The sequence below is a fragment of the Phaenicophaeus curvirostris genome, chromosome 2 (assembly GCF_032191515.1).
Source record: "Phaenicophaeus curvirostris isolate KB17595 chromosome 2, BPBGC_Pcur_1.0, whole genome shotgun sequence".
Lineage (NCBI taxonomy): Eukaryota > Metazoa > Chordata > Aves > Cuculiformes > Cuculidae > Phaenicophaeus > Phaenicophaeus curvirostris.
The window spans coordinates 123,594,968-123,620,130 of NC_091393.1; the positions used below are offsets into that span (position 1 = coordinate 123,594,968).

The 25,163-nt window shown below is 41.8% G+C and overlaps 1 protein-coding gene across 1 annotated transcript in view; it reads left to right on the forward strand.

Moving 5' to 3' along the window:
• FKBP1B (FKBP prolyl isomerase 1B) overlaps positions 1-25,163 on the forward strand; it is a 48,958-nt gene that overhangs the window by 22,491 nt on the left and 1,304 nt on the right. Inside the window, exon 3 of the mRNA XM_069850774.1 lies at positions 22,957-23,069. Coding sequence (XP_069706875.1) covers positions 22,957-23,069 — 113 coding nt within the window. The remainder of the gene's footprint in view (positions 1-22,956; positions 23,070-25,163) is intronic.

Below are 25,163 nucleotides of genomic sequence, written 5' to 3' on the forward strand. Positions count from 1 at the left end.
AGTTTCATCACGCTACGCACAACTGACATTATAATGAGGTTAATTTTGTTGAGTGTATTTGGTTCCCTGTACCCCAACGTTCATGATTCATCATTTCTTTTGTCAGTGATAATGACATAGCAGGTTGAAAAGGGCAGAAATAAATTTGAGGTTAAAATGATGGATGTGAGCAAGTTCAGCCAAGTAGGACCTCAGTCTGTTCCATGGGAACTGGTGGGTCAAAGCTGACTCAGAATTATTACTTACAAATACTCCATCAAAAGGTAAGCATGAACAACAATGAATGTTTATTACTACACACATTAACTGATATTTTCCACAAGCCAATGTTTCTTAAAATATGTATGCACCAAAGATGATAAGAACAAAACTTTCAATATCATCCGATCAGAGTTTTGTCTGCCTGCTGTGATGTAGTGAGTGTTCTTAATATCAGATGATAAAAATATGTGTTTTGTACTACATGGATATGATAAACTTCGTGATGTTCTTGCTTGTCCATTTCCTCACTTTTAAGGTTTGGGTTTTTTTAAGTGATAAATGTTGTACGTGTTTTCACATAGCATTGCAGCTTAGGAAGCTGAACTTTGAAAATGAGACATTTAGACTTTAGAGTGATTTTATTCACTGTAACTTTGTGGTAATTACACTTTACATCTGGGGAAAACTTAGAAAAACATTTAGAGTTTAAAAGCTTTTAAAATAACTGAGTTGAAATCAAAGGAGTTAGATGCCTAGATGCCTTTGAAATGTCCACAGTATGACTACTGTGTCCTTAGACACCTACTTATCTTCAAATATTTGTCCTTTATGCTGTTTTTCCATGCAAAAACTATGCTGTTTGTAGCTAGTGTTATGTTATCTAGCATGAATGTGTTGATATATATGTGAGCATTGCAAAGGTATTAAGAGAGACTTGTATTTTCAACAAACGATTCTGTATGATAGAAAGTGTATGTGAGACCAGATATTGCATTCCTCTATCTTGGTAGGCGTTACATTTTGAATCTGGTTAATACATACTGCGTTCTGTATCCATTTGCAGCTGAAAGAAGGTTGTGTGCTGCTCTGTGGCAGGCACTGAGTGTTTCTCAGCTTTTACTGGGCTTTCAGTGTTATGAGTCATGGAGACAGGGGAGTATTAAACATCTCTGGCCACATCAAATGGAAGTTCGTTCCCATTTGGTTTGCAATTTGAAGTACTTATTAGTTTATTTAATAAAGATTTTGACTGCCTTTTATTATGTATATACTTGTGATTCACAGGCTTCGGAGACGTGGCACGTTCAGCCTCTAGCTCGAGAGGCTCTGCTGTGTTGGAGACAAGCACGTTCTCGTTCTTGGACACCACCTCGGGCCATGTCTCCGTTACAGCTGACAAGGGCGATGGGTTGAGCCATCACTTCTGATCACGGGCTTGCCCTGCAGGCGCTCCACAGGCTGCCCGCTCGGGTGTGCTACGGTGCCTGGCAGACCATTAAACTGCCAAATAGGCTCAGACACGGAGTCCCTTGGGCTGTGCCCGGGGTTGCACTCGCAGTTTCACTGTCTGAATAGAGACTGAGTCTGATGCAGAGGGCAGCCGTTGGATGACCCCAGCACACAACATGGAAATACCCATAGTCTCAGAGCACAGCCAGCTCTCTAAACTGGAAAGTTAGGTCAAAGATACGTGGCAACGAATGGGATAGAGAGAGAGAGACTGTGAGCAATTTCAGATTTCAGCTGAGGAAACATCCATGACCTCGATATACCCCAGCTACAATTTTGTAGCTCTCCACTGGTGATAATCCACGTTGGCTCAGCCCCCAGCTGGGATCAGACAGGTCAGCTCCTGCTTAGAGATTTCTGACTAGGGGACGGAAACAGAGCTCAAAACAGAAGGAAAAGAGTAAAAAGTTTTAAGTTTAGACTGAGAACAATTATGTTTGGCTTGGCAGTAGCAATGCCACACATGCACGCAGTGGTTGGGAGCTGCTTCCTGATGGCACTGCATATTTTTATGGTGCATGTGGTGCATTTTTATGCTGGTGGAACAGCATCCAGGCTGCGTGTCAGAGCATTTACTCAACTTGCAAATCTAAACATGGCTCTGGAGCCAACCATGGAGCTTGTACCGGCCTCACTGGGCAGTTTATCACTTATTTTATTTACTTTGACTTTGGGCAGGCCGAGAACCTGATGACAAGAATGTTCAATGCGTGATTTATCTTCTGCAGATGGTCAGGACATGCCGGTCTAATTTCTTGCATGTAGGGGCAGAGGGAGAGAAAGCAAGGAATTACTGAGCACTGTAGAGTAGTCACGTGGAACATACTCCTGGTAGTTTGCAATGTGATGAGGGAGCTACACAAGGCAGGCGTTTTGTTTTTTTTTCTATGAGGACACAGGGTTGTGTTTGCTTTATGGGTCTCCTTAGGGCTACGTAGGAAGTGTGTTTCTCTACCTCTTGATGACTGCATGCTGCTGCAGTTTGCAAGGTTTGTGGGCTTACATTATTGGTTTTATTTTCTTAGGAGAAAAGGTAAATAGAAAATTATTCATTTGCTCAACCTGGCATGAGTTGGACCTCAGGACTCTTGTATAAAAGCTCAAGGTGACTGAGAAACATTAGATACTTCACTGTTTAACCTCGTAGTGAAGAGGTGTGTTTAATTCTTTATTACATAACTACTTTTTCAGAAAATGTCTGTATTTTTCCACGTACCTCTGACTCTGTTTCCAGTTACTCTGGTAAACATGGGTGTGTAGGAAGAAGGGAGATAATTGCTTTTTAAATGGTTGGAAATAATTCAATATTAAACCCCTGTAATCAGATTCTACAGGATGTGGCTATTTATTTCAAGGTCCTTTTTGCTAGAGAGCTATCCTACAGCCATTAACAGTGGCAGTTCATGAGCTTCAAACATAAATATTCAGGAAGGCAAGACTGGGAGATCTTAAGATCAAATTTATCCACTGCAGTTTTAAGGATAGATTGACAAGATCATTTCTGGAAAATTAAGGGACGAGCTTGATAGTTATCCTGACTAAACAACCATTTTAATGATCCTTTGGTTGCTTTCAATGCAAGTGCTCTTGGACAAAGTTCTGCCCTCAAACATTCCTCCCCCTACTACAGATCTTCCTATCAATATTTTTTTTTATAGCACCATCATTTCCGGGAACAGAGGAAAGAGAATTTGATTGTGTTTGTATCGTAGCATCATTCAGAGCTCCATTGTGCTTAGCTGTTCAAAAAAAAACATATTAAGAGAAGTTCTCATTCCCAGGCAGCTAACAAAGGTGAACAGCAAGGAACAGAGGAGGAAGGGGCACGGCCAGGTACATACATCTATATTATGATTATCTTTACTTTCTGTTATCAAAGGTAAATAAAGTAAAAGGCATCTCTCAGCTAAACCATTCATTTAATAATAATTCACTTTTCTGTAATGTTAGGACACGTTTGGGTTCGGGTGTTATAGAGGGAGGTGGCCTCAGAGAGATGCTCAGAGAGAAAGAGAGCATTCAGGGCACGGAGCACAAGAGTCAACACCTCCTCCAGGTCTCCAAGATCATTTTGTTTGTTTTGAACATGTTTTCTCCCGCTGGCAGCCTTGCCCGTGCTCCCTTCAGAGAGAGGTGGTTATACTGTAGTATGTACAGTATGAGTACACTGCTATTAATACACCCCCAGGGAAAGGGAGGACGGCGTGGTACAGTACATGTGAAAAGACATCTTGTGCTGGCGGCATCGTCGTTGAGTCATTCCATCCTGTCTGCGGCTGTGGGGAGCAGTCATTGCAGGGCTGTAAAGCCGCCACGGGCTAATCGCTATAATAAGCACTTCAGGCAGAATCTAACAACCCACCCGCCCTATTCAGTCTCCCCCCGCTTTAGGTCTGTAAATATTTGTCCTGTCCACATCTATTGTTGGCACAGAGGCATTAGAAGAAAGTTCTCCTAAGCCTTTGCTTGCATGTTTGGCTTTGGGCCAGTGAAAGTTAAACCTGATCATCTTAGCCTCTTACTGGCCCTGCTAATCCTTTTATTTTTCAGTAGTAAATGGTGACTCTTTTCAAGATGGGCTTCCTGGGGGTAGGTCGGCACTCCCTCAAGGCACATGCAGGTAGTAGCATGTGCTGGGGCAAGTCAACAGCAGGATAGAGGCATTTTCTTCCTTTTGTACACACTATCCGACTTGTTCCTCGGCACTTTCCCCACTCATAGGGAAGGATGAGATGGGATGGCTGTCTCTGTATACAAGCCAGAGTTTAATTTATTCATTTTTTTTCTTCTTTCCTCTAGCTGTCTGTAGCAGGCACACCGAATTTCCAAAAATGAAAGTGTTAATACGAGTATCTCTTACTGCCCCTCCTGCAACATCTATGCTGCTGCTCTTTCCAAGTTACCCAAAGCAATTTGGATGAGTCACGGAGTCTGCCCTAACTCAGACTGGTTCATGTAGGAGAGTCCTAGGGCCATGCATACTTCTATTAATATAGAGTAAAACTTGAGTAGGGAGCTCTGGTTTGGTTTGCCTATTTTTATCAAAGTCACACCAATGCAGCAGAGCCAAAAACTAAACCTGGCTCAGTTTGGTTTCAATTTGTGTGAACAACAACAAAAACAACCAAAACCCAAAACAATAATCATCTTAAGGTATTGCAACTTACTCATTTCATTCTGTGCTAAACCAATGCACTAGTCTTGGTACAAGGTCCTCCTTTATTCTTGCAGTCCCTGACTGATGCAACCATCTAGCGTCAGATGTTCTGGTTTTGCAGTGGAATTGTTGAAACCTGACTATTTTGGTGTCCCATACACAGGTCTTTCTTTTCGTCACACAAATTAAACCATGTAGACCTCTATTGAATTCTGGTCTTTTCAAAGTCTGTATGCAAGGACCCTGAGACAGACTACATTATTTCTCTTTCCCACCCTCTCAGAAGGCTCTTGATGCAAGGCCAAATGAAGAAAGAGTTTAGATCCAGATGAGCTGTTTGTTACTGTTAAGAATAAGAAGTTGTGAGAAAATGCTCTCTCTGTATCTTTTGTGATGCCACCAAGGTTTGTTAGTCCTGGGTCCAACAGAATAAATCCGTGTTAGAAAAAGTGACCGGTACAAGGTCACTTTTAGAACATAATAGCTTTCTGGGTTCCAGGAAGGCAAAGTGTCTTTAAATACAGTCAGTGAGGGAAAAAAAATAGCAAGAAATTGAACAGAATATCTAGGGAGCTTCGAAACCTGTGCATGGGAGAGCAGAAAATAGTTAGAGCAAAGCGTGTGGTGGGAAAAGCCCTGAATCCCGAGTCTCATATCTCTGGAATGGCTTCTGCTTAGCTGGGACAAGCTAGCATTGCTCTATTGACCTTTTCGATTTACTCCAGCTTAAAATCTGACCTTTTGTGTCCAGATAGCAAGGTGGCATGGAACTGGGAGAGATCAGAGCAACACTTCCTAATCTCCATGGAGGCTTCTGAAGGAGATAAAAAGGTAGCGCTCCTGCTTTGCATTCTTTAACACTTTAGCAGAACAAGCGGGATGTTGAAGTTGCTCTGAATGAGATCGGAAAAAGGTTTAGAAGTTCTTGTAACCTTAAAAACTGAGGTGATCCTGATTTGTGTCCTCTCCTGAGAGCTTAAATGATTGAGACATAAGCAGCCAAACTGAGACGTGGCTCAATGCACTTAGTCTGGTAGCACTGTCACCACAAAGACAGAAATAAAGATCATATCTGCGCACCAGCCTGAAAAAAAGGTTCTATGGACTGTTAAACAAATCAGGAATCAGATAACACGCTCTCCCAGTTGCTGGGACAAAGCCTGTCTGCCTTAGAGTAAAAGCATAACGTTGTGCCACAGCTAGAAATGCTCCTTCTCAAATTCTTGTTGTGTGTGAAAATCCGTATCATTTTTACGGCTGTGCAAAGCATGAGATCATCTGAAAAAAAATGACAAAAATGTGTGGTTTCAATTGGCCTCCTCTCTTTATTAAGCAATACCTAGAATCAACACAGCTCTTGGAGCTTACCCAGAGGAAGTTTGGTGTTTGATTTGAACATGCACAGTGCAGCTCTAAAATTTAGACTTGGTGTGGAGCCTGAGACCAATACATTCAGACTTGCATGTTACGTGACAGCCTGTCATGCTCTCAACTTGTGAATGAATTTGTAGCAGGAATCATTCTTGCAGCATAGCAAACAAGGCCTTTCTGTTATTTTTTATCACTGCTAGGTCTTAATCTCTAGCTGTGGTTAGATTATTAGATAAAGAACCTAGCACAGAGCTCAAGCTAATGTGAGAAAATAGAATTGTATGTATTCGTGCATGCATCAGCTGTGAAGAATTGATGTTGCTTATGTGTTTATTTGGTGAAGGTATGATACCTTTAGGCTGTGCCACAACAGTATCTGCATCCCTGTCTTACCCAGCGCCATCTATAATATTTCTTGCTGATATGATTCTGTAACTTCTTTATTCCCATCCTTCCAGTCTCACTTGCAGGAGGAAGACTAAGATATATATATATGGGATTTTTGAATTTCTAGTCAGCAGTATCCTGGGAGCAGCAGATTTAGCTGCACCACTGAAAAAGTTGCTTCAAGATGATGTCACCTGGCAGCAGGCAGCAAAACAAGATGTGGTATTGCAGCAGCTAAAAATGACAATCTGCAATGCACCAATATTTAGGTTTCAGGGCTCTATAAAGCAGTTCTATTCAAAGAGATGGAAGTAAGCACTGTTTGAGTCCTGGCTCCTTGCAAGGTGCACTGTGCTTGCATTATCCACGTAATGTGGTAGAAAAAGTAGAAGAAAAAAAGGAGAGAAAAATATTACACCTGAACAGAAGCAGGTTGTTATATTTACTCCAAAAATTACTGCTGTGCTTAATGCAACATTGCGATCCAAAGGCAATACCACACTTATTTCTTTTAAACCCTTGAGAAAGCACTGCTGAAACCATTTAGCCAAATGTTAATTTGAGATTTGTTGTCTAGGAGTCTCGTTTCTTAATCTCCAGAGTCAGGTGTTCAGATCTTTGGAGACAAGGCTGTTTACACTAAGGAAACCACCTTATTACTGAGGGCACATCACAGGAGGACTCGCTGGTTCATTTGCAAGCTGTGCAAAAATTGATACGCAGTTTTTTGCCAGGAGAATTGGCTCCTGGATACCAGCCACACTGGGCTATGAAACATGTGGCCATGTCGCTAGGAAGGCTGTGAACAGCAAGTAAAACTGGTGAAGTTGCATAAGGACAGAAGGCAGTATGTAGTCCTCTCGCTAGCAGGTAAACCCTGGGCCACACGTGCACAAGCAAGGCAGATGTTTTGACTTAAAAAGGCAAGGGACTTGAAAATTAGAGAGATATGCAGAGATCAAGAACTGAACTACCAGAATTGTTATGGCTGGCTTAGACTCTAAATCCAGCAAATAATGTGATAGCTTTAGATAGCTCTTCTTCACCAAGTATTCAGGCTGAAATTCAGGATGTGGTGCAAGCAGCAGTGCCCTGTGTATGAGATCAGAAATACATCCATTAGTGATTTCCTGCACTGCTGAAGGCAGAGAAGAGGCCACTATTGGAAGCCTGCAGAGAATAGTGGTCGTACGGTCATGAAACCTCTATGGTAGGGTAGAAGGAGTTCAGAAACAGATGTCATGATTACAAGCCACAACCTGCTTGACATGAAGCTCACCACTGAGCATTTTCAGAATTGAAAAACTTGCTCATAGCAGAAACAGAGTTTTCCCCAACAAATGGGATGTAATGGAAGCGTGAAGTTGCTGTGTAAGGCAGCAGAGAGGTAGCTTGCGTTGTTGCAAAGACAGTGGTCAGGAAAAAACTCAGTTGAGGGGTCTGCCTGAGCACCTTCATCATGCCATGATGTGTACAAGAGAGAGGACCCACTGATGTGAAACTCACATAAGCTTTTCAGCTTATCAACAAGAAAAGGGCCATGAATATGGTCAGAGAGCTGAAGCACCTCTCATTCGAGGACAGGCTGAGGCAGTTGGGGTTGTTCAACCTGGAGAAGGCTCTGGGGAGACCTTAGAGCAGCTTCAGCACTGAAAGGGACTCCAGGAAAGCTGGGGAGGAGATTTTTACCAGGGAGTGCATGGGTACCACAAGGGGTAATGATTTTAAGCTGAAAGAGGGAGATTTAGATTAGATATTAAGAAGAATTTTTTTACTGCTAGGGTGGAGAGGCCCTGGCCCAGGTTGCCCAGGGAAGCTCTGGCTGCCCCATCCCTGGAGGTGTTCAAGGCCAGGTTGGATGGGGCTTGGAGCCCCTGATCCAGTGGGAGGTGTCCCTGCCCATGGCAGGGGTGGAACTGGATGGGCTTTGAGATCCCTTCCAACCCAAACCGTTCTATGATTCTGTTCTGTGATTGTATGAAAATGCAGCTGATGAATGATCTCAAAAAAAGGCTCCTGTATCAAAGGAAGATTTGAAAATTGGGAAGACATCATCTGGGAGTGCATCATGAGCTGTAAAGCACAGGTTTATTTGGAGGTCAAGGTCATGGACATACAGGAGAAGCCTTCATCTGAATTTTGTGTGGATAACAACCAAGTACTGATGCTGACCGAGAAGCTTCGCTTGAATTGAAGTGTCCTGTCTTCATGGTAGATCATTAAGTTGAAAGCAATAAAACGATCCCAAAATGGTAGGTGTATTTGGTGTGAAATGAATTTATAGTATACAGTGATATTTATTGTGCTAGTTGGATGCTTACAATAAACAAAATAGAAACACAATGTATGATATTCTGTGTCCCTAGGATGCTGCTTGAGCCGATGGACTGTGCAGAGCACATGAGATGTGAAATGAGATGCAGAACATGCTTTCGTATGATTTGTTCCTGTTAAAATAGATGTGGCTGAAGTATGCCTGGCTGTATCCCTAGCGATCTTCCATCACATGAGCAGGCTGAACCTCGCAGATACTCAGTTGTGTTAGAGAACACAGATTAGATATACTGAGAAATTTAAATTCTCTGCATCCTTTTTCTTGAGAAAAACGCAAATAAACTTGTTTACCTGGCAGAGAGATTTGTACCACGGTCGATTTCGAGTCAGATCACCAGGGCCTTTTTAATTTATTTGAAACTTGGTTTACTTAAGTTCATTGGTTTTATGTATTTCCATTTTATTTCCATTTTTTTCCTGGCAACTGTTCGATAACACGAGCAGCCAGCATACTTACAACCTGATGAGTGATTTCCAAAGCTTCGGTAGCCTGGGTGATTGCTGCCCTTGTGAGCACGATCACTGCAACTCCTCTTGCAGGCAGCCAGTAAATCTGCAGATACGTGTTCAAGCATTTAAAAGCTACACAAAACTGAGAGAAATTAACTGCCACAAAGCTTTTTCTTTGCTGTGCAAAATGGAAGCAGCAGCCTAAATGAATGGGGCTTTTACCCCTTCCATGAGGTTACGTATTATGGGTTACAGAGTCAGGGAAGATCAGTTCAGTGATGTCAAATACCTCAGAGTGGCTGGGTGAATGATTACTTTGGAACACATCACTGTATCGCTCTCACATAAATCTCAGCTTCTTTGACCCAATTTTTAGGTCAGTTTTGCCTTGCTTTTGTTTGGTTTGGCTGTCTGGATACTTGAATTTTATCCTATATACCTCTCCTTCAGTGTGCTCCTTATGAATTTTAACTATTCCCTTCTCCTTTTATGTTTTCTCCTTAATAGCTGCAATGTCTTTTAGCTTGGACGTAACTAAACAATACTTGGTGTTAAATAATTGGAAAGGTGGTGGAGCTCAAGAACTCCCTAGATCTCATCAAAGCTCAATTTAAATAGTTCATATTAATATCTGAAAATGAAGCAATATATTCTCAGTAGAAAGAAACGTTTCAGATGGACATAAGGCAAATTTTTTTCATTTTCTAAAGTGAAATATTTCACACTCTCACTCCATTCAACCCAGAATTGTATTTTCCTTAGAAAAATCTTTATCCAAAATCTTTAGATAAAATTCAACAGAACGATCCATTATTCTTCTGCAGAAAAACATCCTTTGTTAGTGTGGTCATGATGTGTATGTTTTGGCCATTTGATTGTTGCAAACAGATTTTTACTGACTTTTTACAGTAAGTTACTCATATGGGATGCTACTTCTTCAGTTACTGGGATAATAAAAGATCCATTGACCTCTCAGAGAGCTGTCTGTCTACAGCAGTTCCTGAGAGTTAGGCAATACATGCGCCATCTCTGTCTTTGCATTGACAGATGATAATAGTACATGTTTTGCTGTAGAGTCTGAATTCTTCCACTTTTTTGTTGCTGGTGTAATAATACATTCGTTTATGTAATGTTTTGCTCTTTGACCTGCTCTCAGCTTGTGTTGTTTTCCACTCTGTTGTGCTATTGGGGTATTTTTGGCAATGTTTATCTTTGTTGTTTGTGTCTATGGACTGACTACTATTTCTATTTGTAGTATCTAAACTGGCTTAATTTACAGTGTCTTTTGTTCGCAGCAGTCTTGAGTGCGAAAATATTTTTGCTTGTGGAAAAATGTTATGGTCTGTGCAATCCACACTGAGGACCCTGCTGAAGTTAAAGAGAACTTTGTCAAAACAGTGCAGGGACGCACCCTACGCCACATCAGACACAGCAGATCCAAAAGTGCTGGGAGCAAGGAGTGGGATCCAGTTCTCTGTCCATTGCACTGACTTCCCTAATTACTAATTGCTTAGTTTTCTCCTAACTCCATCATTCCCCACTTCCACCTAGCCTACAGATTCAAGTGCGGGCACAGAGGGTGCCACTGTTAGGTGTTTGGTTGCCTGATGATGAGAATACTATGAAAAAAAGTGAAGGACAAGGGTTTAAATTCAGGCTTGAGGTGGGATTGTACTCGTGGTGTTTTGGGCAAGTCACAGAAAAGGTGGTCAAGCATCCTTTAAAAAGGATGAACCTTTCTTAGGCTTGTGTGTGTCCTTAAAATTGGATTCAAAGCTCTACATCTAAAATGGATGACGATGCAGAATTCTAGGAAGAGCTGAAATTTGAAGTGTATCCTTGTACTCACTGTGTCCCGCTAGCTGACTATAGGCTGCTCTTCACCCCATGCACAGGCTTTCTGTATCTCACCTTCTACAAGTGCCTGTTTTGTCTCCATTGCCTCTATAAGAATCTTCTGATTCTTTCTCTGTCACTGCAGTAAAACTCAAGAGGGAAGTGACTCTTAGGGGCTACTCATCTGATTCGCACCCCTTTCTCTGAGATGTTTCCCATTAAGCATTTATTTTGCATTCTCTTTGCTTCTTCTCTTCACTAGTCCAAGACTTGAGCGGCTTGTTAAGTAGATGAAAATAGATACAGGCGCTGGGAAATTTCTGTTTTTCTCCATAGAGACGACTGTCTAACGTCCACCAGAGCAGTGCCTGAGACCCATCTGTCAAGATAACAGCTGCCACTTTTTCCATAGTTCGTTTATAAGATCACCGAGATCAAAACTTAGAGATGGAAAAGACCTATTTATAATAACTGTGCTGTTAATAGCTCCTTTCCATTGTAGCTCTGAAGAACTTTAAAGGCCTACTGTATAAGGCTTTTCAAGATACCTCAGGCAAAGTGTTATTAATTAATAATATTATTGCTGGATATTCTAGTGACTCTCTTTCTGACCTTGATGAAACTACAGTCATCGTTTCACAGGGAGTGAAATGAAGGTGAGTTACACTTACACAGCTGTCTGCTAACAGAACCTATTCGGTTTGGCATCCAGTTTTTGCTCTGATCACAAATCTACAGGATTCTGTATTCTTGGAGCATTCTGCCCTGGGGGATAGTCCCGAGTGCATCATTCAACTTACTTTTAAATTACCATGATCCAGGTCTTAAATTGCTACATATATTTTTGTACTTTCATTAATATCAGGGGAACTGTGCTAGTTTACATCAATGAGAATCTGCAACACCAGGAACAATGAACAAAAATAGGAAGCAAACGTGGCAAAAGCAGAATTTCGTAGCTAATATTATTTCAGTACATACTCTCAGGGTCTACAGGCAGAGTGATATTTATGACAGTGCTAGGATCTGCCTGGGAGCGCATAAAACACTTTACATTGGAAACAATGCTGCAAAAATAGTCATTTTTTGTGAAAGCAGGTGCATTCCTAGTAGGTGGGAAGAACAAACTATACGTCTATAGAAAGATTTGTTCCTTTGATGAGTGCACCTCATCTATCTTTTAAAAAGAAAGCCTGGAAAAATAATGGTATGCAAATGAGACATTCTTCCGCTGGAGCAGCAAAGGATAAAGACTGCTTAGCAAAACGGTGATTTTATCTGATCTTAATGGCAGGCTGAACTTCTGACAACTTAATAAGGGTTACCCTATACATAACTTGTTAACAAACCCTTCTCAGAATCATAGAATCATAGAATAACCAGGTTGGAAGAGACCCACCGGATCATCGAGTCCAACCGTTCCTATCAAACACTCTCAGAGTTCACTCAAAGATGAGAAGTGGCTTTTATCTTCTTTTAGTTCTATAGCATGTTTACCATGTGTATTACTCTACAAGCTATAGGTAGATCAGCGGCCACTGAGTCTAGGACACATTATCCAAAGGAAGGTGTTAGACATGCAAATCAAAACCAACTTGGTTTTAAACTGCATTTTCTCCCTAATCATGACTGTGATCAAGTAATTTTAGGAGGAATTAATCTCAACTGCCTTTAGCTACCTAGAAGTCTGTGGTTTGCCCCATGTCAGTGGAGAGAGTGCAGCATCTGGGTACCTGTCCTTCTCCAATCTTGAGCCAGAGATTCACTCCTTGAGTGAAACAGCAGAGTGTTTTTAGGCTGAAGTGAGGCTCCATGGTGGCCCCAAATTGGTGCCAGTGAAGTCATGTCTCATTTTCCCCTGTGGACTCGCAGGCGAGAGGAGACGATTCCCCAGGAATTCTCTGAATGCTTGTGAAGGGAGGGGATATTGCATAATGCCAGCCAAGAAGGTTATACCCCGCCTCTAAAATAAGACATATTACAGGGATGTCTGACCAGTCTGGATCTAAATGTTGGGTACCCTGGTTAAAAAGCATTTAACTTCTGCAATTATATATGTTTTATGTACATGTGAGATCATGATGGAACGGCAGTGTCCGCCTCTGATTATTTAGAGTATATGTAATCTTGGCATATTGACTGTGCCTTCTTACATGGCTCACTCAACACTCATTTTTATAAACTGTAGTTTCTGCTCTGGCTGCATCTTGTGTGTCTCTTTTTTTCCAATAATGTTTTTCTCTTTCTCATTTAAGAACAGAGTAGTGCTAAATCCTTTGGACGATGTTAGACGATCGCTGTGCTTGTCAAGAAAAGTTTCAATAACACGCTCCTCTGCGAAGGAGCTATAGCCATGTTATGCATTAAGAAAGCTGGATGCGAGAAAGAACTGGATAAACAAGGGCTCCTGGGTGGGGAAGAGCACTCATTCACAAGGGATATGGGGAGAAATGTGCCTTTCTGTTCCAAATGCCCTCAAGGCCAACATATCATTTTAATGTCTTTGTTTTAAGCAGTAACATATTAATAATATCCTTTATCATGCTCAAATTTATCATCTCTGGGTATGCATAGCCTCTTAGTCCAGCGCCCTACTGGAGATGGCTAGATTTGTCACTAGGCTGTCGCTAGCTTAAACCAAGGGAATCAGAACTGTTGCACTGATAAATTAAGATTTCAGCGCAGATTTCATTCTGAAGGAAATGGAGACACATACGGGAAGTCTAGACAGTTGTAAATCAAAGGGTGTCCAGCCTGGGAACAGCCCGTCATTAAAGGACACCTAACTGCTGATGCACTATTGTTATATTGGGTTAGGAAGGTGTTTCTTAGAATCATAGAATCATAGAATAACCAGGTTGGAAGAGACCCACCGGATCATCGAGTCCAACCATTCCTATCAAACACTATGATCTTTTGGCAGATCATTCAATATCTGTTTTCCCTGGGCAGAGGAGAAGTTAAATGGTAGGGCAGCTGATTCCTTTCTCATAAAACACCTCTCTCGTGTGGTCTCGATGTTCCTAACTTTCCTGAGAAATGTCTGAAGATGCTTTTCAGCTTTCTGTTGTGCTTTTCCATGCTCCCTGTACCCTGGTCTGTATTCAGAAGCTTTGATGGCCCAGCTTGTGCTTTTCTTGTGCCGTACACTGAGAGTCTGGTGGCTGTCACGTTTCAATGAGGTTTAACCCACTACTGGAGTGCCTAACTCCCCACGGGGAGGTCATCTGCACGTTCATGTATGTGCTACAGGCTAAAATATCAAATCCGTGCCACCATTGCATAGGCAATTGTAAAATAAAAAATAAGGGGAAGAGGGGAGAAGGAAATACATGTGTGTGTTGTGGCATAGGATGAAACTGAGAATGAAGCCAAGAGAGAAGATTAATTGTATTATTTAGTTATCTTGGTGCGCTGGATGGCCAGAATTCTTTGGCTGAGCTCTGCTGCATGTGTTCGGGTAGGAGATATTGGAAAATGCCTTCTTTGTATTGCAGCCGTGCTCTTGAACTGCTCTTCGTGTTTCTTGGCTGCTACCAGGGGAAAGGGACAGAAAGACTTAGCCCACTTAGGAATGTTCCCTCTCCCTGCAGAACCTTTGTTACAGCACTAGGTATTTAGGGGTAGGGATGCAAGAGATGCAAAGAATTTCTGTAGTAATATATTATCTCTAAAATGTTGCTTTAGACATCTATAGTCCTTCTCATTAGCATACCCAGACTGACCTGATTCTGCCATCCTTATTCAAATGAAATTTGCCTTATGCTGCAGAGCATGTATATTTTACAGCTAAACTTTGTAAGGGTAACAGAATCAAACCCTAAAATAAAAGGACTGTTTTAAGGCAACAGAATACCAGAGGAATTGTTTTGGTCTCCTTACAATTCATGTGGAATATGCTTATGGAGCCTGATACCTGCCTTGAAGGTAAATCTACTTTTCTTCTCCTTTAAAAATATGCAAATCTATAAAGCCATTAGGACGGAATAATGCCTTTCGGTAGAGTGAACTAGACAATTGCATGTAATTTTCTTGGCTGTGAAGTCAAGCTAAGTGCAAGGCTCTTTCATAGTGTCTAGCAGTTGTACGCAACTGATAGATAGTGCGCGGTAATGCATTATTGAATAGTTGTCTGTCGTGTCTTCATTGCATGCTGTCAGCTGCATAGTAAATAATTGATTGCGTTGCTCTTACTCCACATTAAAGATATATGAGTATATAATACATGAAGAAAATGAAGCAGCAGGACTGCCTGTATTGAAAAGATCAACCGCTACTGAAGTGCATTGCGGCAGCAGGGACTAAGGAGTGACCACCACCGCTATCCATTTCCCATTTCTATACTTCGAGTCAGTGATTGTTTGTCATGGCAACAAATGGCACATTCAAATCATTGCTGTTGCCTTTTTAAACAACAATAAAAAATATGGGAAAAAAGCTGATATGCCGCAGAGGTACAACCCCCAGTCTCTTCAACTGTTATCCCTCAAGAGTGAAAATTCCCTTAAAGAGAGTAATCTTTTTTTTCTTAAGTGGCTGTAAATCGTAGAATTATAGAATAGTTTGGGTTGGAAGGGAGCTTAAAGCTCATCCAGTCCCATCCCCAGCTTTCTTGTAGCCTCTTCAGGTACTGGAAGGTTGCTATAATGTCTCCTTGGAGCCTTCTCTCTCCAAGCTGAACAATTCCAACTCTCTCAGTCTGTCCTCGTATGGGAGGTGCTCCAGCCCTTGGATCATCCTTGTAGCCTCCTCTGGACCCGTTCCAACAGCTCCATCTCCTTCTTATGTTGAGGATTCCAGAACTGGACACAACACTCCAGGTGGGGTCTCACAAGAGAGGAATAGAGGGGCAGTATCACCTCCCTTGAGGTCAGAAAAATACAGCCTAAGCCAGCAAGTCTTTTTTTTTCCTTATAAAGCTTTGTTTCTATTAAGCAGAAGAAACATTAGTAGAAAAAAAAAAGAGTTTGTGTTTACAGTGTTACTAAAACTCTGTTGTTAAACCTTTCCCTTGAAAAGCCACGCTTCTCTTCTCAGTTCAGATGTCAAAGTCCCCATAAAGGACACAGTAAGATGGCTCGCTATTCAAACATAGCTTAGGAAACAAAAGCATCCCCCCAGCTCACATTCAGTGCTCTTTATTGATTTCTATTGCAACGATCATCATTTCTGATGAAAACAATTTTCATCAGTAAAACTGCTGAGATGCCAAACATGTCCAGAAAATTGTTCACTTTGGAAGTCAAATCAAGGAAATGGGAGGTGAGCACTGCTGACTGCACGGTTGTGTGGAAGGTAACTACAGGCTACTGGGAGCTGCTGTTACGATGAAAAAGTGTAAAAGAGTGAAGTGCCTTTTCAGGTAATAATGGCAAATGAAGATGTAAGACGCGTGTGATGCCTCGCTTACCCGGATCTGGGTTCTGATGGAATGACCTGGAGAGCTGAGGCGTGCTGGATTCTCCAGGCATTTCCCTGGGAAGCAGAAACACAAGGCACTGACTGTATTTGCCCAGACTAGTGTTACCCACATCTCTCCATTTAACACTGAGTTATACGTGAACTGTTCTTGTTCCTGATGGGAAACCACATTTTTTTCAGCTGTGTTAGGCGTGAGACTCAGCTGTGAGCAAGGGGAGAACGCCGCTGAATGCAGAGGAGTTGTCCTGCTTTATCGCAGTACGTCAGAACCGAGTCCTGATAAGAACTGATCTCTTTTAATGTGAAACGTGAATAACACCACTGGAATCAGTAGAGTTCTGCTGGTGTAAACCAGCCTGGGAAGTGATTTGTGAATTGATGATGTGTTTCTCCCACTGCACCCATACAATCATGCTGAACTGTGCTTTGCTGAACTGTATCCTCCTCTATGCACCATGAGGGTGTCACTGCTCACACAAAGGCTTTTGTGCAGCTTCTAGAAACTTCCAGCAATATATTTTTCCAGACTAAAAATGCATATTAATAATAATTGTAAGTTATAAATGAGGGAAACAGAATTTCCAGCCTGTGTGAAATACTCCCAACAAACTATTGATATATTTTGGCATCAGAAACAAGATGTTTTAAGGAAAAAAAAAATGCTTGAGATCAAAAATTCTTAACCCACAGCAACACTAACTGCGGAAAATGCTGCCTCTGAAAGTCCTAGGAACCAAACCGAGTGATAAGCTGGTAACAGCATGGATCTATTTCAAGGCATTATTGGAAAGGTGGTTGCATTGAAGGGCATAAAAATTTAGTCCCCGTCCTGAAAAAACTCTGGTCTGGATAAAATGAATCTGGGAGTGTCCTAGAAACACCTGAATCTTTGCCCCTCTTTCTCTTGCCAACAAATGTTTATAAAGTATCTGTCTTCGAGTGTATGTATTGCCCTGACATTCTGTAGGTAAAGGTAATGGAATACTTTGCAGGTGAATGTTGCTGTTTTTTTGAAAGTCACCTCTTCAGTTTATCCCCTTAATACTCGTGAGGTAAAGTGAATCCTGTTGTATAGGAAAAAAAGGAGAGCAAGTCGTGAAATCAAGGGGTTTGTTCTGGATTAGCATCTTTGTCTTCTTATTCCCAGAATGCGTCAACACTGCAAAGACAAATAATTCAGTAAACACTGGAGCCAGTGAAGCCTGGGATGCAATTTGGTCTGCTTCATTTAGGTATGGGTGGATGAGTCAATACCTCCTCACCAGAGCCCTATAAAAAGCTGGCAGTCAAGCATTTAAAATTAATGTTATTAACTTTTTCAACTTTTATAAGTTAGTTGACTGAGAATGGTAAACAATCCCAGGAGGCTACTGTAGTCCTAACACATAAATTTGTGGGATGAATCATTCTTGGAGATACCTCTCTTTCTCCATTAACTGCCGAAGAGACCTAGATGGCAGGTTGAGACACGGTTTCTTGGAGAAGGTTGGGGTTAGCAGTGGAATTCATCTCACCTAATTTACACATAGATTTTCAAGATTCAGGCACACACGTTGACAGGCTGTGTCTGGAGAGTCTTTGGTGTCAACTCTCCCCATCCGTCTTTTGCATAAATAATGGTTTGAGGGGCATGGTTTTATTCGGACCATAGGTATTAGTCTGGTATCTAAATATCTGAGCTGGCTCCGTGGATTTGGGTTATTTGGATGATTGAATACCCAGCTGAATTATTATCAGATGAAAGAATTCCTAAGTAAAAAGAAACTTAGACTGTGGTCCAGCTGCATTATTCATGTCTTTCCATTCCTGACCTTTCTTCAATAATATAGGCTGTCTGATAACAAGTAATGATTGAGCTTTTCTCTTGGTAGAAGCACTTGCGGGATCTTTTTTCCTATGCAGATTTCTTTTCGTGACATGCACAGGATCTTTATGTCAATACAAACCCAGCTCCTCTGTCAAACTTGGCTGAAATTGGCTAAAAGATTAAAGACTCGTTAGGCAAGTACAGACAGGGTCATTAGCCCTCTCCCCTTAGGAAACAGACTTAAATGATGTGATCTTAGCTGAGGTTGGCTGACCTCAGTTAGGGAATTCACATTAAAATAGTGCAGACACACCTATGTTTTAATAACAGCTTGTGTTAAGCCTAAACTGAAGCTTTGTTTTCATTGCTGGTTTAGCCCAAATGGCATTGTATTTTTGGCAGTTTCGATAGATCCCTAGCTTTGTTCCTTAACGAAATTATTTGTCTGCTCTTTGATCCTAAGCTTCAATGAGCTAAACTTCAGTGATTCATAGAATCAGAATCACCAGGTTGGAAGAGACCCACCGGATCATCGAGTCCAGCCATTCCTATCAAACACTAAACCATGTCCCTCAGCACCTCGTCCACCCGTCCCTTAAACACCTCCTCAGCAGGACCCATGATGTGAAACAGCTCCTAAGTTTTAGCACCCGGTTGTTACTTAAGACGCCTTGTAGATCAGAACATTTTCAAATCCACACAACATCATGATAACTGAGTTTATACAATTAATTATTTTAATATAATGATTGATACCTTTCAGAATCAAATGTAAGGTTATTATAAAAAGTAAGCAGATAGGTATCTACGTGTCCTTGCTCGGTCAAAACTCTTACTGATTGTTCTGACTTTGCAAAATAATATTATTAAGTCCCAGATAGGGTTTCATTGGGTTTTTTTCCTTTGTTGTTAGCTAGATAAATAAAGGTGCCAGCAGGCTGAAGATGGGTATCCGTCCTTGCTGAAGAATATTAACCAAATCAATTTTTTCACAAAAAGAAAATCAATTGATGCATTAGCAAGAGAGAAAATAAAACATTATGCTGTTTTAGCTCCCAGGAGCCTGGATAGTCAACTCTGACTCTCAGAAACAGAGAGATAAAAAGGATCTAAAGTTCAGATCTAAATCTGGACCAGAACTTCTCCAGGGCACGTGGGGACTCTGACTCATTTCTAAACTAGATGTGTATTTAAAGGGCAGTCATATAAAAATTGACCCTCCTGTCAGAGCTTTGGCAAATATGGACCCATATTTGCAGGAGGGTTGGAACTAAATGATCTTTAAGGTCCCTTCTGACCCAAATCATTCTATGATTCTATATGACTCTCTGAATCCCAGTTTATCCTCCAAAAGCAATAAGGTGAGGTGATGACAGAGGAGGTGACATTTCTGAATTCATCACCTGGTGAATTTTCAGATGTTGATAAACATAGGGTGTTGCTATAAACATGGGAGAAGCAGCCTGTTTTCTTCTTCAAGGCCTAACATATCTTCTACAGGCTTTTGATGGTCAGGTTTTGTCTGATATATATTAGACTAGTAAACTTATGGGCAGATAGAAACATTATTTTAAATGAGAAACATTGTCCATTAGCTGCTTCTTCTTCTTCTTCCTCTTCTTCTTCTTCTTCTTCTTCTTCTTCTTCTTCTTCTTCTTCTTCTTCTTCTTCTTCTTCTTCTTCTGCTTCTGCTTCTGCTTCTGCTGCTTCTGCTGCTTCTTCTGCTTCTTCTTCTGCTGCTTCTTCTTCTTCTGCTTCTTCTGCTGCTTCTTCTGCTTCTTCTTCTGCTTCTGCTTCTTCTTTGGGCTGCCGTGAAGAATAATTAGTGTTTGCATACTGCTTTGAACATGCAGACTGTAATGACAGTGCTAAGCTTTAATATTAAAACTATTAAATATTGGGATTCTGTAATAGTCTCCTTCCATTTCATAGAATCATAAGGTTTTATGATGTGTTTAAAAATCAAATTGCTGTAAGGAAGGACTGCCATTTAAATTTAAGATCAAATACTTCAAAAAGGATTATATGATATGCCTGAGAGTTCCCCCTGAGCTGCTTCTCCCTGCCTGCCCTCCCCCATCTGCAGGCTGGTTTTCTACCTTACAAATGAACCCGTGTTTGTGACTGGAAAGCCTTGTGCAGGCTTCCCAGCCTCCAAGCAGATATATTGCATAATGTGCATATGTACTTGCATCAGAGAATACATAAAGGATTTCATTATTATACCATGAAAAATGTAAGGAACGTGACAAGCGCTAATAGTGAAGGTTTTGAATCACACTTACAGGCAGGTTATTCCCTAATTTTCCTGCTAAGGCCTCATGAACACGCACGTGCCTCTCTGAAGTACCAGCTTGAACAGATGTTGGACTTGGTCAACAACTAATTTGCCTTAGTATGGCATTAATTTTTAATATTGATGTGAAATATCTAGACGCAGAAGCCTACTGGAACAGTCAAACACTGTCAACTCATTACTTCAAGTCCAGAATACCACCACCACTGATTTAACTACTAATGAATTTGGAGACATCCACGTGTGAGCTAATTGTTTGGACTGGCCTTATATTCATTGAAAAGAAATAGGCACTGCTAGGGTGCAATTCATTATGTCCTAATGTAGATCCCAAGATTGCGTTAGATGAATTGCCCCCTGAAAGTGCATTTTTCTCTGGCTTGATTATAGAGAGGAGTAGAGTAATTAGCTCAAAAGTAGCTGGCTACATCTTAGAAGCATAAGGGTTGGTAAGATCAATCTTACACTATTAGTCTTTGATTCATTCTGGCACATCTGTTTACATTTACCTTTGATTGATAACACAACTTTTCAAGCAAGCAAAATATGCCCTTTTTCTTGTTCTTTGGACAACAGCTGATGGTTTCCATGAAAAATAAAACTTGTGCATCAAGCTGCTTTATTAATACAACAGCTTTAATGGGAAGAAACAGAGAAAACTGTATTTTTCATATCGGATCATAAAGGCAGTATTTCTCAGCATTTTCTGTCAAAGCTGTGCTGGTGATGCTGTTGTCAACCAGAAATGTCCTCAGATATTTGCTTATTAGTGAACTTTTCTTTGTACGGTGCCTTGAGCAGGAGAGTTATGGTATATGGAGAAGAGAAGGCTGCAGGGAGACCTTAAAGCAGCCTTCCAGTACTTAAAGAGGGCTACAGGAAAGATGGGGACAAATTTTAAACTAACTTAGTTTTAAACTAAGGGAGGGAAGATTTAGACTGGATATAAAGAACCAGGTTGGAGGATATAACCTCGCCAGGTTGCCTGGGGAGGCAGGGGAAGCCCCATCCCTGGGAACATTCAAGGTCAGGTTGGATGAAGCTCTGAGAAACCTGATCAGGTTGGGGATGTCCCTGCTTCTGCGGAGGGGTTGGACTGGATGATCTGCAAAGGTCCCTTCCAACTCAAAGCATTCTATGATTTTACGTCCAGAACACTGGCACTCCAGCATTCCAAAGAAAGAATTTATTCTTATATATAAAAATCAACCTAACCTTGCAATGCCCAGAGTATAGCATTTAGAAAGCGGAATTATCAGGTACTTTTTAAGTTGAAAGTTATCATAATTATCCTCTGTTTGAAAAGAGAATGAGAACATCTAATCATGTAGCGCTCTGCGAAGGTTTATCCGTTTGCTGTAGAACCTGGGTCTATGGGCTGAAACATCCAAAGGGATGAGCAAGATGTTGCTGTGACTGATTCTGGTGGCTGAATGAAGACATAAAGAAAGAGGGTGGTAGCGTATTCGTATAAACGGCCTTGCTATTGTATTTTTGAATGCAGAGTCATCTCCATTCGTTCTGCACAAGGAGGGAAGATGTGCAGCTGTAATGTAATGTAGGAGGCTGTATTCAGGGTGTGGAATGGTCACGTTTGTGTAACACATGTTATTCTAGTATTCCTGAGCAAATCTAGTAGGGAAGGTTAAACAATCCAAAGTACCAAATATTCCTTCTAGGTATTCTGGTGTAAATTCGCAGGAACAAGTCAAAGGAACTTCTCTGCACTTGAAGACATTCAACTGGCAGTAAATTTGGCTCAGGAGTTCCCAAACCTGAACCTACATGCCTACCCTTTGAAAAAAGCTCCAGTGGGAAGCTCCTGTAGCAACAACCCCCTTGTTACCCTGCATGTGCTCCACAAGGACTGTGCCCTTTAGTTAGTTACGCTGATAAAAGAATGCATTAAGCTAAAAGGAACTATTTAATGAGAAGTAAATCTAGAGAAATTCATGTTAAATTGGGTTTCTTTGTCTGTAGGCTTGGTTTAGGAAGCATTTCTGTGTTTAGGAGCAGGCCTGGGTCAATCACGTGCATTAGGATTCTCTCTTCTGCTGCTTCCCACTTGTTCCTTACCTGCTTTTATCTACTTAGCCAGGAAGCTCTACTATGCGAGCAATAGCTTTTCTGTATCTCTGTGCAATCTTTGGTATGATCAGAGTTATGAGCTCTTGCATTAAGGATACTAAGAAGAATGCATTTCAGTTTTTAAAGCCTAAATTACTAGAAGGCAAAAGTAACAATGCATTTGACTGTCCTGCCTTTTCCGTTTCGGATGAGGCTTCAAAGTGAAAATGGAAGTGAACAGCTGATGTGACCAAGACATTCATTTTTCACTCCTTCCTTCCCCCCAGCACTTAAATTTAGATGTAGCTCAGGTTGAAAATGTGTCTCTTGTTTTGGCAGGAATGCTACAGAATGGAAAGAAGTTCGATTCCTCCAGAGATAGAAACAAGCCTTTCAGGTTCAAGATTGGCAGGCAAGAAGTCATTAAAGGATTTGAAGAAGGTGTCACACAGGTATGAAAAAATGGTTCTGGCTGAACTTCAAGCCAGCTGAAACATGTGTGAGCACAGCAATGTCCAGTGCAATGGTGACAAGACCAAGTGGAAATCACAGGATATGGAGTGGTTTTATGAAAGTATGGTCTGTTCAAGCACAGTATTTCCTCTAGTTATCCATCCATCCATCCATCCATCCATCCATCCATCCATCCATCCATCCATCCAGGGACATTCTCTGTCCATGAGGCTTTCCACATGCAATGCCTTTGGGAGGAGAGAGGTAAAGTCCCCTCTCCAGGTGCCAATGTGCCACACAGACCCCTTCCCTTTCCCCTGGGCAGCTGCCCAAATAGACAAGTGGCCTCTAAAATGTTCCGGGTGGCAGCGTTTTATGGAGTGGCCTCTATTCAGCTACTCCATAAAAGTCCAAGCTGCCATTTTTTATGACATCCATGACCGAGCTATAGATCGTGACCTTTGCTGAATGAGATACCAAACTGCATTGTTAAATTTTTATGGCTTCAGGCTCCCAGCTACAAAACTTAACATCTGATGACCAAGCCCATGCCAAGAAGAAAGAAATTGCCCTCCCTTAATTACATTTTGAGTGCTAACATAAAATCCTAAAAGAGCCACACAATTCATTGCCAACTCTTGCTTTTTGTCTGCGGTGGTGTGAGAGCCAACAATGTGAGGAGAGCAATCCGGCTCCTCGGGTGCAAGAGTGAATGAGATCAGGGTGACAATTCCTCATCACTCCGTGTTTTGGGGTCCTAGAGTTCAGTGTAGGATGAAACTCCTCAAATATTACTGTAGGAACAACTGTAATACGAATAACTTAGAGTCATGGAATGGTTTGTGTTGGAAGGGACCTCAAAGCCCATCCAGTCCCACACCTGCCATGGGCAGGGACACCTCCCACTGGATCAGGGGCTCCAAGCCCCATCCAGCCTGGCCTTGAACCCAGGGATGGGGCAGCCACAGCTTCCCTGGGAAATTCTGATGCTTAAATAGCGAGAAGGGAAGAATGCAAAATGAGGAATGAATCCACTGAGGAATGACACAGCCTTGCTTTTCCAGAGAGGGGAGGAAGAGAAAATGGTTTCCAGTCCTGCGGAAAAAGCAACGCAAACATTCCCTTCTCTCCAGAGAAGCCCATTTGGGGAATCTTTATTATTTGCTTTGCAATAAGGCACAGGAGGGGCTCAGGAGCTGTAGAAACCAGAAGCCAGTGCAGATGAAGCAGTGACAAGTGCTGGGTGAATCAGCTGATCCCTTCTTGGACTGCTCGCACTCCCTGACTCCTCTCCTTGAATTAATAAGCGGCTGAAAGCCATTCCAGGCGTAAGTGTGGCTACACGCTGCCCTCCTGCACCTCCTAGTGGATCACAGACTTGTGTCTGTCCCCTCCCACCCCAGAATTTTCAGGGGTTTGGGAAGCATGATTGACGCAAAGCACTTGGAAAAAGGCAATCTGCTCTGTCTAGCATGCAGATCTTTCAAGGTCTGCTTTAATGACAGGCAGATGTCAGCGGCGTCTGCATTTCTTTACTCAATTTCTGACAGCTTGGGGTTGCCCTGTGCCTAAAACCCATGCGTGACTTACCAGCTCCATCAGAGCAGCAGTCAGCCCGCTCCACACAAACCTCTCTAGGGACCAGGGGAGGTTAGGTGCTCTTAGACCCTCAGCCCCGTGACATGGATATTCCTGGAATGTGGGAAAAGTTCATATTCCTGTTTTTCTTCTACTTAAAGCTCTAGATTTGGCATATTTTATAGGAACTGTAAAAAAATCCAAGAGGATACTGTGTAATGTGTAGTCCAGTGATGTTCCTGAGCTTGGGAGAGAGGTCTGAGTGACAATCACTGCTTTGAATTAGGAATTATTCCTTGGCCAATGATTATTCCATCACCAGCATATGGTGCATGAATAGAACAGTTTGAGAATGTGCCACCCCAGAATTCTCTGCTGGAAGAGCAGGGATTTGAATCGCAATACTGTGAAGTTCGATGAGCACTGTGACCTCCAGAGCTAGTCTGGAGTGAGAGAAATCAGCACTTCTGTCCATCCCAGGGGCAAGGGCTCTGCTGGACTAAGCACCACCTGGG